Source organism: Trichechus manatus, unplaced genomic scaffold (assembly GCF_000243295.1).
Source record: "Trichechus manatus latirostris isolate Lorelei unplaced genomic scaffold, TriManLat1.0 scaffold00050, whole genome shotgun sequence".
Classification (NCBI taxonomy): domain Eukaryota; kingdom Metazoa; phylum Chordata; class Mammalia; order Sirenia; family Trichechidae; genus Trichechus; species Trichechus manatus.
Window position 1 is genome coordinate 13,829,871 of NW_004443986.1, and position 11,798 is coordinate 13,841,668.

Genomic DNA, 11,798 nt, shown 5'->3' on the forward strand with positions numbered 1-11,798 from the left:
ATGGGCCTGGCGGGGGAGGGACCAGCACTAGGTAGCAGGTAAGCCAGCAAGCACAAAATAGGTAGTTTGGGGCAAGTAGGTAGTACTGAGAGAGAGTCAGGTCCTTGGGGGCATGGAGGGTGGTGCCGAGTGTCTGCCAGTGTTGGGACACAGTCCCGGCTTCCTGGGAATGGAGGCCTGTTAGGCCTGGGCCCATAGGTAGTTTGGGGGTGCCTCACGCAGAGGCCTGTGCTAGGTAGTATTTTGGCCGCCCCAGCGCACGGCAGGCCTGCCCGGGGTTGAGAGGGGTGTCTGTTGGGGGTCCTTAGAGGCAGAAGAGGTCCCCAAGGGGACCCAGTCTCTGTGGCTGTTCAGTTCAGAAAAGTTGGGAGCTGGAGTGGGTGATGGGGTTGGTAGCGTGAGGGGTGGGGGGTTGGGTGTTTTGTCGTTGTTGTTTACATTTTTTTTTTCTTTCGTATTTGTAAATAAAACCAGTGAGTCTCTCAAAGATGCTTTCCCGACTGTCCCGTGCAGCCAGAGCCCTGCCTCAGCCCTTCATTCCTCCTCCTCATCTTCGTCCTCCTCGTCATCGTCCTCCTCGTCGGCCTTGTCGGTGGCGGCGGTGGCGGTGGCGGCGGCGGCGGCGGGCACGGCGCCCTCGGGGGCTGCGACAGTGGTGGGGCCCTCGTCTTTATGCTCTTTCTTCCACTTCATGCGGCGGTTTTGGAACCAGATCTTGATCTGGCGCTCGGTGAGGCAGAGCGCGTGGGCGATCTCGATGCGGCGGCGCCGCGTCAGGTAGCGGTTGAAGTGGAACTCCTTCTCCAGCTCCAGCGTCTGGTAGCGCGTGTAGGTCTGGCGGCCCCGCTTCCTGTCGGGCCCTGCGAGCAAACATGGGGACACACGGATAGACACGCCGACAGAGACACGGATAGGAGAGGGCATTAACCAGCCTGCAGTCCCAGAGCCCGCACCTTCCTCCCCACCGTGACCCGGAGGCACATCCCCCTGCGCCCCAGAACTGAGCTGGGGGAGGACGGATAGTGTTTTCACCAGATCCAACTGCTGTGCCAGAAGCGCAGGCAGCTATGTAAGGAGGAAAAGCGCAGAATCTCAACTTTACAATCACTCTTTCCAGCCGGCTACGCTTCCACAATGTCCTGCTTCCCCCTGACAAAGGGAAATTGTAAACAGAGTGTGGGCAAGTGGGAGACGCTGCGCTTTGGCCATTCAAAGGCGAGCCGGTTGCCTCTCTGCCTTGTTGGCAAGTGGGCGACCCCTGGGCAGCCCAAACTCCTGGGGCGCCCTCCCTCCCCGGCAGCCCGCACCTCTTCCCTTCCTAGGGCGCTCCAACCCTCTGTCCCCTACTCCCTCCCGGCCCCCGCCTTGAAATGGCTCCTGGCACGGGGGCGTGTGAGGAGCCCTGGAAGGCTTGGCTCTTCTAGGTTTCGAGAAAGAAAAGCCAGGCTGAAAGGGAAAGGAGGAGGAAAGGAGAGAGAGGACTAAAGGGAGGTAGGAAAGAGAGAAGAGGGGAGAGAGAATAGCGAACAAACAAACTTAATGTTAAAATTCCAAGGCAAATGGAGTTAAATAAATTTACGAGGATCGAACCCATTAATTGGGCCATAAAAAGTTTTATGAGCCTCATTTACATACAATGCTACGGGCTCTCCACGCAATGGCGCCTCGGCTGTAATTAAAACCAGAAAGGCAGCGCCGCCAAGAGTCACCGGGCAGCCGCCTCGCAGCCGCCTCGCTCCGCGCTCTGCGCTCCCGGCCCCCGCGCTCCGGCTCCCCGCTCCCGGGCCACCCGCCCGCCTGCCCCGGCCGCCTAGCGGCTGCGCCTACCTGAAGATCGCATCCAGGGGTAAATGCGGAAATTGGCCTCGGCCGGGCCATGCAGCGCGCCCTCGTCCGCCTTGTCGCAGGCGCCTTTGGCGAGGTCACTGCAGAGCCCGGGGATGTTTTGGTCGTAGGAGGCGCAGGGCAGGTTGCCGTAGGCGTCGGCGCCCAGGCCGTAGCCAGACGCGAAGGGGCTCTGATAGAGGGGGCTGTTGACATTGTACAAGCCCGGCACCGAGGAGGTGAAGGCGCCGGCGCCCGCCCCGTAGCCGCTTCTCTGCGAGTTGGGCGCAAAGGAGCAAGAAGTCGGCTCGGCATTTTGGAACAGAGAAGCCCCCGCCGTATATTTGCTAAAAAGCGCGTTCACATAATACGAAGAACTCATAATTTTGACCTGTGATTTGTTGTCCGGCAGCTTTCAGTGTCGGTTTTACGAGGTAGCGTGATATATGATAACATTACACCCCCAGATTTACACCAAACCCCATTTTCTTTTGGACGGAGCTCGCCACAGCACGTGACCGCCCACATGACCGCCTCCGCCAATCTCGGCCGCCCTCACAGGTGGTCTCGCTCTGCGGGGCCCGCGGCCGCCTAGAATGGAAGGGGAAGAGGCTCAAATATGTGGCCAGCTAATCTGCCCGCGCGGGTCGGGCCAGGCAGCCTCCTGCGGGAAAAGGGCCCCGAGGCCCCCCGAGAGCGCCCAGCGGCCGCCAACCCGGGCGATGGGGCCTGCGGCCGCGGCGCGAAGCCGGCCGGCCTAGCCCCCTCCTGCCTGTTCGCCGAGTCTGGGGACCAGAGGGAATCGAACCTCGGACCAAGCCAGCCGGTTCTCCCTGCCCCTCTTCCTGTCCGCTGACCTAGTCCCGGGCCGGTCTCTGCGCCACACGCACCCGCCCGCCCAGTGGTGGCCCTGTGGGCAGGTCTTGGCTTTGGGCAAATTGGCTCTGCCTATGTCTCCCCCTACCCAGGTCCACTGGGCGACAGGCCGGACTTGGACTCGGATCCGGACAGGGAAGGCGCAGCGTCGCGTCCAGCTGCAGCGAGAACGCCACCGCCAACTGCAACCATGTGGTTCGAATAAAGTCAACATCTCCTCGCTTCCTTTCCTTAATCGGCGGCGCACCATTTTCCGCCCTAAAGGAAGCAGTGAAATATTTATCTATTAATGAGCCTCATTTGCAAACAGATTTATTAACGTGGGGCCCCTCACCCTTCTCCCGGCCACCTCTGCCCTGTAGGCTCTGTGCGTTTGCTCCTGGGCACCTGGCTGGCCTCGGCAGCCCGAGAAACGGCTGCACACTCCTTTGTCCTCCCCGCAAGCTGTGGCTCACTGGGAGCCGGGTCTTCTTCCCCCAGCTTGAAAGAACCCCAGGCCCCGCACCGTTCTGGGACGCCTCTAGCGCCGTGAGGTTTTTGGCAGCCTTCAACCCAGCCACCCCTGGACCTCCACCAGCTCTTTCTCGTGGGCCTGGTGCCTCGGAGCAATGTATTTTTTAGAGCCCGATTTGGAGAGGAGAGAGGGGGTCCAGGGCCCAAGGCTACAGCCCGCTGCAGACCCTCGTTTATTTTGAAAACAGTAAAAATAAAAGGGGGGCCCCTCCAGAAGAGCCTCCTACCTCTGTCACGCTTCACCTTTCCAAGAGCCAGTTCCCTCATAGAGGGCGTGCACAGTAATCTCACTCCCTCCCAACTAGGCCACCCGCTCCCGGCGCTTACCTTCCCAGGCCTCTCACCCTTGCACAGGCAGGGTTGGGCCCGCTGAAGCCCCTGCCGCCCACCGCTCCGGGGAGGGTGGTGGGTGAACCCTTCCTGTAAACGCCTCATAAACTGCCCAGGCCACGCTGGGAGCCCCACTGCCGGGTCAGGACGCCTTTTACTGCCCAGCTCGATTGCACACCATAAACCCTATCTCACAATGGAATTGCCCCGGAAATTCTCCTTTAAATTATAGAGTTTGGTCCCTGTGTACAAAGCGCTTCCCTTCAGAGAGTCCCGGCTGCCCCTGGTTCACCGCACCCTCTCGGGGTCCTGGGAGCACAAAAGGTGGCGGGAGGGTTTAGACCAGGATGCACAGGAGTCCCAGCTCCTGTGGAGTGGACCACGCGGGGGTGGGTGGGAGGCGGGGGCTGCCGAGACAGGTGGGCGCCCGGCGGCGTCCCAGGGACGTGCCAGGACCCTGAGGGGCAATATCCGGGGATGTCCCTTTATGGCGGTTCAGGAGGATAGCTTGTCTTGTATGGGAAATGGAGAGGGTAGGACGAAAAGAAACAAATATTTCAAATAGCATCGTTTTCTGGAAAGAAAGAAAAACCTAAGTAAAGGGAGACAGGGAAACAAGAAGAAAGCTGGGAAAGCAAAGAGGCGGAATTAAGCGGCTTTAGACCAATAAATTGTTCCTTGGGTGACACAGAGCAAGAAGCAAAGAGGAAGACCACGGCCCCATCGCCGCCGTCTGTCTAGACTCGGGCGGCCAAGCTGCCTATAACAATGGTGTTTAAAGTAGAAGCTGCCCTGAGCGAGGCGAACTGGCAGCCCGAGTGGGGAGCGATTTCAGGGAACTGGGGAAGGAAGCAACGAACGTGTCCACGGAGGGAGGGCTGGGCGACCGCGCCACAAGCTCATCGTTGCCCGGGTTTTGCCCGGCGCGTGTCTATGCTGCTCTGGCAGGACGCACTGCTTCTCTATCCTATCCCGGCCAAGGCGGATCCAAATCCTGCCCACGAGGCCTCGGTCCCTCTAGGCCCAAGTCAGCCATCTGGGCCGAGTCTTACGGGCTCCGAAACCTCCCTTTCGCTCCTGGGCTTCTCCCCTCCAGCCTTCTGTGGCCGGATTTTAAAACGAAAAGGCAAAACAAAGTCAGGCTTTCAACGAGGTCTCTTTAATCGCAAGTCATGGAACCACTGGTTCCCTATTTATTTACCTGAAAGACAAGTGCCCTCGGTTATGTGTGATAACATTCACAGAAATGCTCGTTGACGCTCGACCCGGCGCAGGCACATGTAAGCCGGTTTCCAATCAGCCGAGTCTTTAAATAAAGACACTGTTGGCTGCTCTACCGGAGCTGGGTTCCTACCTATTTGGAGAGTGTGTTTCCCCTGCTTCTTGCTACACAAGTAGTCCTCAATATTTAAATTCGACTAAGGATGTAAAGCCAGCCGTCCGCAGCGAATGGCGCTTGCCGGGGAGCCCTACAATTCGCCTGTCGCATCTCTGAACGTTTCTATCCGTGCCCCTCGCGCGACTGCGCTTCTATTCTCCACCCAGGGAGCGGTCGCCGGCCCGGGTGTAGTGACAAGCAGGTCCTGACGCGTGCAAACGATCACGGGCAGCTGCGGGGTCTTGTCTGGGCGAAGGCCCGCTGAGGGGAAGCCGCTCCCCGGCGGTCCGGGCGGGGAGAGCCGCCAAGCAGCCGCCGGCCGGCCAAGGGCAAGGGAGGCCCACCGCGCCGTCCCCTAGGCCTCTGACACGCCGGTCGGCCTGCACTTACCTGGAGCATCCATGATCGGTGGAGAGAAGTGGTCGCCACCGATCTGCTCCTTCACCATTTTGGAGTTACACAAATTGAGCTTTATAAAACCTGTGAATTGGATACACAACCACTGGTGGCTTTCCAGGAAGCTATAAAACCCTTCTTACACTCAGATGTTGTGAAATATTGTGCATTATATAAAAATATAATGAAGACGTGTGTCTGTAATACCTACGTGTGTATACAGAGAAAAGGAGAACACACAAATTCACACACACACATACACACACACACACCAGGAGAGATGTTAGCCAAAACCCAGTCCCCAGCTTTACAGCGTGTACAGCGCGGAGATGTGGGTCGTAAACATTTTGTGGGCTTGGCGGAGGCTATTACGACCCAAATAAATGCAGCGCGCGGCGTGTTCACAGGACTCTGGGGCGCTTCGAAGGGTTCTCTGTTTGCTTTTGCGTTTTCCCTGGGAAACCACTCTGTAGGCCGGGGCTGATTTGCGCACAGCGCTCCGGGCCGCCTCCAGGGAGGCTCGGAGTGTCTTACCCGCCCAGGGTCAGGGAGCGGCCGGACCACGATTGGGGTCCCCTCCCTTCTGTTCCCCCGAACAGGGGACACCGGAGCAGCCTCGGTAGTTCCACTGCCGAAGAAATGAGGCGGCAAGAGAAAGTACGGGCGGCTTCCACACCGTGAGCTCCAGTCCTGGAGCGTGAGTGGGGTGGTTATTTTAAGTGTTAATTTGGACGTCACATTTATTTCAGAATAACCAAAGCAGTTCCTGATCTGGCCCCCGGGATTCCCCATCCCGGCCAACTCAGCCGCCGGACCCAGACCGGACAGTCACCAAGAATGTCTTTACGCCCAATTTTCAACTGCCCAATTTTATCGTCACGAATTCAAGGCGGCGGAGTCCCGGGTCCCGGCTCGCCTGCGGGGTCCGTACTGGCCCGGCCCTGTGCCGGGGCGCGGGCCTCGGGGCCGCCGGGGCCGCCGCGGGTCGGTTGCCTCGGTGTGTGCCCTCTGCACGCCCTGGGGCGTGGGGTCACCAGCTCCCGGGGCTGTAGGCGTCCGTCCGCCGGTCAGCTGGCGTCCCCCCGTGCCCTGCTGCCCCGAGGCCTGTCCCAGGCTGGGCACGGTGACCCCGAAGCGGTCCCCGCCGACGAGCTACAGCCTCTCAGTCACCCGGACCGCTGCAGCCCTGCAGCGCTGGGTCCTCGGGGGCGCGGAGTGGGGGCGATGCGGACCAGGCGGGCCCCCGCAACTTGCCAGCGAGGTTCTGGGCCGGAGTGAACAACACCGAAAATATACGACTGCAGTTTACTCAAATCTGGGGCTCCCATTCCAGAAAGGCTCGCGTCAAGTCGACATCTTAGGAACTTCCCAGGCTCGCGACGGCGGGAGATGGCGGCGCGGGCACCTCTTGCGTGGAGCCACACTGCCATCTGCTGGCCGTACCGCGGCCCTGCAGCCAGGCCGGCCTGAACTTCGTCGGCCGCCGCCGTGGCGGCCGGGCCTTGCGCCCGGCTCCCAAAGGGCGGCGGGGGCCCAGTTCCCGGGGGGCCTCGTGGAGTCCGGAATCTCCGCTGCCGAGGGGCAGTGCCCATAAAAGAGAGCTGTTTCCTCACTCGCTTTATCGGCAGCAGACAGAGCAAACAAATGAAAGGGCTTTGGTGAAAAATCCTAATTGGGGCTGAACAGTTGTAAACTCATTAAGGGCCGAATTCCAGACAGTTCGCAGACCCGGCCTTTATGGCACACCCTTACTGCCCATTCTTTGAAGTTCCTTCTGTCTGCAACAACAGAGGGCGTCCCAACCCGGCAGCGGAGTGGGGGTAGTGGGCGAGGGGACGCCCCTTCCCCCTTCCCCAGCGCCCTGGTTCCCCTTTTATGCGTCGCGTCTAAACACTGGCAACTTTGCAGAAGTCGTGGGGGGGGGGGCGACAGAAGAAAAGGGGGAGGCGAGGCTGAGCCCTCTGGCCGCCCCTGCCACATCTGGAAGGTGCTCGGGCCTCCGAAGTTGTGGCTGTGCCCCCGCAGCCCTTTACACCCCATAAACGGTAACAGCCCTCATTTTCTTTTATGAAGCTTCGGGGCTCGTCGGTTGCCTCGGCCCTGCCTCTGCCAGGACTTGTCGCTTGGGAGGGGTACTCGGTGTAGGTCCAGAATCACCCGGGCCAGACAGGCAGAACTCAAGGGGTGTGGGTCCCCAGGCCTGTGGTCCCCTGCGCACCCCTAAATTTCTACTTGGGCGGCCACGTTAGGCCTCTGGACGGCCGGGCTCCTGTTTCCCTCCTCCGAGCGTCCTTAGGAGGCTGACCCTCAGCTCTAGGTTCTGCCGCACCACCTTCCCCCTCCAGGCCAGAAAAGGCCCCAGAAGTCTCCTCCTGCGGCCCGGGCTTGGAGACTTTCTTAGGACACCAAGATGAACGAGTGGCCTTTCCACCTCTACTGAGCAGTGATGCCAGGGTCCCCAGCCCAGCTCCTCAGACCCTTCCCCACCGCCCCCCAAATGGACACAAAGCTGGGAGACGGGCCTCTCCGCCGGGATTCCCAGGCTTCTTCAGTTGCTCACGCAGCCACCGCAGCCGGCCCGGCCTGGAGCGCGTAGGCCCGCCTGGGCTGACTTGAGCAGGTCCGGACTCCGGAAAGCCGGCCAGAGACAGAACTGGGCTCTGTCCCTTCCACGCCAGCCTGGCCCCCACCCAGAGATTACCGGGCTCCCCTGTCCTGGAGAAGAAGGTGCAAAGAGCCGACCCGAAAAAAATAGAAAAGAATCAATATATTTTATTTGGCAAAAAGTTAAATATCATCTCAAAACAACAATTTGGTCCGTAGGCTTTGAGGTAACTATTGCAACATATACAGTGTATGTTCAGCCTGATGGAAACCCCCGATTCATCAAGGATACAAATCTACAGTAGCCCAATGGTGGTTTCATAGTGTATAATTTATTATCAATAAAATTAACTCCATTACAATAAGCATTCATTTTCCACCATTAAAGTTAAACGTAAACCATAGGTAGTAACCTTCTGCACATATGTATAGCTCCGAATTTCATTGTTCGTCTGGTGTAAAAACAATATTCAAGCATATCTGATTGTGTACTTTTTCTTTAATATGTAGGTTATATATACAACAGATAAGACACAACATTAGAATATGTGGAGACCAAAATGCCTGCATTTCAATGGAGAGAATCATGAACCTATGCATCCTGGAGAATCTTTTCTTAAAAATTTTTTTTTATTTCACTGGTAAATTCTTACAGCTAGTTTACAATCAAAGGTTAACAGCCAAGTTATACAGAAGACGTATTCTACTACAGAGCTATACTCTATGCAACCGTTTTTTTCCCCTCATAAACAACCTGAGTTCAAATTGAATTCTAGCTTCCACAATCACAACGGTAAGGGTACGTCATACAGCACAGAAGTTTGAGTCACAAAACATAATTACCACAATAAAACAGTGTTCAAGTATCTCAGCAGATCGCTCCGCCGCACAAAGAGCAATTAAATTAACTACACAGACTAAAAACTAGACAGGCCGCCGTTAACAGTTGTGCATTATAAAAAGGTAGTTATTTTTCTTTTAAGTCAGGTACAGGTAGATTTTTTTTTTTTTTTAATATATACACGCTTAGCGCACACAGCCATCAGCGCCAAAGCCCCCTTTTGTCGTCTTACAGAAAACGGAAAGCTTACAATACCTCCTCCATCAAAGCAGCAGGCCAAGGAGCCAGCCTGAGCAGGGTTTGCCACCGGGTAGATGAGGCCCGGCGTTTCGAGCCGCTTTGCGCCGGGTGGTGGAGGCTGGGCGGGGGTGGGAGACGGGGAAGGGGTCAGGCAGTTCTTCCTCTTTCGCCAGCTCGCTCCCTTTTCTAAACGAACCCCAGTGGCATCATTCGTCTTTCGCGCGGTCCTTGTTGATTTTCTTCATTTTCATCCTGCGATTCTGGAACCAGATCTTGACCTGCCTCTCCGTAAGGTTGAGCAGCCGGGCCACCTCGTACCTTCGGTCCCTGGTGAGGTACATGTTGAAAAGAAACTCCTTCTCCAGTTCCAGCGTCTGGTGTTTGGTATAGGGGCAGCGCTTCTTCCGCGTGGAGCGCGCGTGAAGCCAGTTGGCCGCCGGGTTATCTGCGGGGGAGAGAGACACCGGGTTTAGGAGGGGGAGAAGCGCCCCCAGGCTAGGGGCCAGGGAGCCTCCTGGGGACTCAAGCCAAAGTACAGGACTCCGTTGAATAGGTTAGGGTAGGCCGACGAACCTAGGACACAATGGAACCCTGGCAGACAGACGCAGGGACGGTCACTTACAATTGTACGCCGTAAAACCTCGGCTCCCCCCTCCCCTCCGCGGCTCTTCTCTGTTCTCCTGTCCCCTGTCCCCTCCTCTCTTTCCTCCACTCTCCTCACGTTGTGTAAAGAACGAAATTTGGAAACAGATCTCCTTCTTGCCACGTAGAGGGAAACCAACCACGCTGCTCTGAGTTCGTGTAGCAAGATTTATATTTCTTTTCTCTCTGAATTTCTCTGTCTTCCCTGCCCCATCTTTGCTTCTACTCTTCCCACTCCTTATTTGACCTCCCTGGAAGCCCGTGGGAGGAGGGCAGGCCGGGCGGGCGCCCCTGGGCGCCTCAAGGCCGTTGATCACTTCTCCAACTTATTTGCATAATCTGGGATGGGGACCCTCGTGGCCCGACCGCCCGCAGCCTCATTTTAGGCTGGGTTTACGCCGCCACCAACTGAAGGCAAGGAACGGAGGGAATCGTTCATCTCCCCTAGCGTTCCAAGCAAGGCTGCCCCGGCTGCCGTTGCTGCCGCTGCTCCGGGACAATCTAGCTGCACAAGACTTTCTCCGCCGCGCTGCTTTCGAAGAACGGCCCAAAGTATCTGGGTCCTGGGCCAGGGCGGCAGACGAGAGGGGCGGCGGGTCTTGCCTCCGCCGGCAGCGCCCTGCCCCGCCCCCTCTCGCGGCCGCGGCAGCAGCCTCCCCTCCCCCCGAGCCCCTCGGGCCCGCTCGTCACTGCTCTCCGGACTTGGAGTCCCATCCGAGGCGTCCCAAACTGCAACTTCTGGCTCCCGGCCTCCGCTCAGGAGGCTCCCACCGTGGGCGAAGACAGGCTCGAGAGAAAGCTGGCTGGCCGGCAGATCCGGGTGGCCGGCGTGGAAGCGGCGGCCAGTCTGGAGAGAGGAGGCACTTACTGGGATCGATGGGGGGCTTGTCTCCGCCGCTCTCATTCTCAGCATTGTTTTCGGAGAAGGCGCCTTCGCTGGGCTGTTTTTCTCTATCAACTGGAGGAGAACCACAAGCATAGTCAGTCAGGGACAAAGTGTGAGTGTCAAGCGTGGGACAGTCACCCCTTCTGGCCGAGAGCGGTTCAGGTTTAATGCCGTAAGGCCGGCTGGAGGACAAGCCCGCGAAGGAGAGCGCGCCGGGCGTGGGCTCCAGCCAGGAGCGCATGTACCTGCCGTCCGGCGCCGCCGCCGCCACGGGCGCCTGGGGGTGCACGTATGGGTGGTGGTGGTGGTGGTGGTGATACACGGCGGCGGGCACGCTGTTGGCGCCCGCCGCGTGCACCGGGTTCCACGAGGCGCCGAACACCGCCGCCTTGGACTGGAAGCTGCACGGGCTGAATTCGGGGTGCTCGGCCAGCGCTGCCGCCTGCCGGGGGGTCTGGCCCAGGGCCCCCGGCGCAAAGCGGCCCGCGCCCAGCTCGTCGGCGGCGTCGGCGCCCAGCAGGAACGAGTCCACGTAGTAGTTGCCCAGAGCCCCGGTGGTGGCCATCGCCGTGCCCCGCGCCTGGCCGGCCCGGCCCGACCCGCGGAAATTATGAAACTGCAGATTTCATGTAACAACTTGGTGGCACCAAGGGGGGAAGTACAGTCACCTAATAAGTTGCCGGCGCCCGCGCCCCCATTGGCCGCGCGCGTCACGTGCCCGCCGGCAGAACAATAACGCGTAAATCACTCCGCACGCTATTAATGGCCCGGTGTTTTGCAGTCATAATTTTTATAGCAAAAGCCATATGTTTTTATGCAAAGGGATCGCGCCGCTCCACGATCAGGTTTGTTTTAATTGTGGCCAACGAAGATTAAAAGATCAAATCTGGCCTTGCCTCTGCACACCCCACCACCACCGTCAGACACACACACACTTCTTAAGAGGACTATTTTATATCACAATTAATCACGCCATCAGGAAGGCGCGGGTCCCCCGTGCGAGTGCGGCCAGCGGAGCCCCTCACATAAAATTAGACAATAATTGAAGCCATAAAAAAGGAGCCGAATCGCATTCTCGCTCTACTGTATTTAAATCTATATTTATGATATTTCATAAGAAGTTATTGTTTCAGAAGCCACGCAGGCTGGTGGGAAGTCGGGAACGACCAACAGATTCGCTTGCCTCGCCGTGGCTCCCAGCTGTAAAAATTTACGAGGACTTGGAAAGGTTAAATTAGACTGTTGTGTTTGGTTGGTGAGCTCCCTGT

At 58.1% G+C, this 11,798-nt stretch overlaps 2 protein-coding genes across 2 annotated transcripts; both read right to left on the reverse strand.

The window, feature by feature from the left end:
- Positions 1-433: 433 nt before the first annotated feature.
- HOXA7 (homeobox A7) lies at positions 434-2,338 on the reverse strand. Its single transcript, XM_004377481.2, has 2 exons — positions 1,828-2,338; positions 434-860 (listed from the first exon to the last, which is right to left on the reverse strand). The coding sequence occupies exons 1-2, from the start codon at positions 2,204-2,206 to the stop codon at positions 535-537; spliced, it is 705 nt and encodes a 234-aa protein (XP_004377538.1). The 5' UTR covers positions 2,207-2,338; the 3' UTR covers positions 434-534.
- Positions 2,339-8,069: 5,731 nt separating this feature from the next.
- On the reverse strand, positions 8,070-11,168 carry HOXA9 (homeobox A9). Its single transcript, XM_004377482.1, has 2 exons — positions 10,513-11,168; positions 8,070-9,447 (listed from the first exon to the last, which is right to left on the reverse strand). The coding sequence occupies exons 1-2, from the start codon at positions 11,093-11,095 to the stop codon at positions 9,209-9,211; spliced, it is 822 nt and encodes a 273-aa protein (XP_004377539.1). The 5' UTR covers positions 11,096-11,168; the 3' UTR covers positions 8,070-9,208.
- Positions 11,169-11,798: the final 630 nt, after the last annotated feature.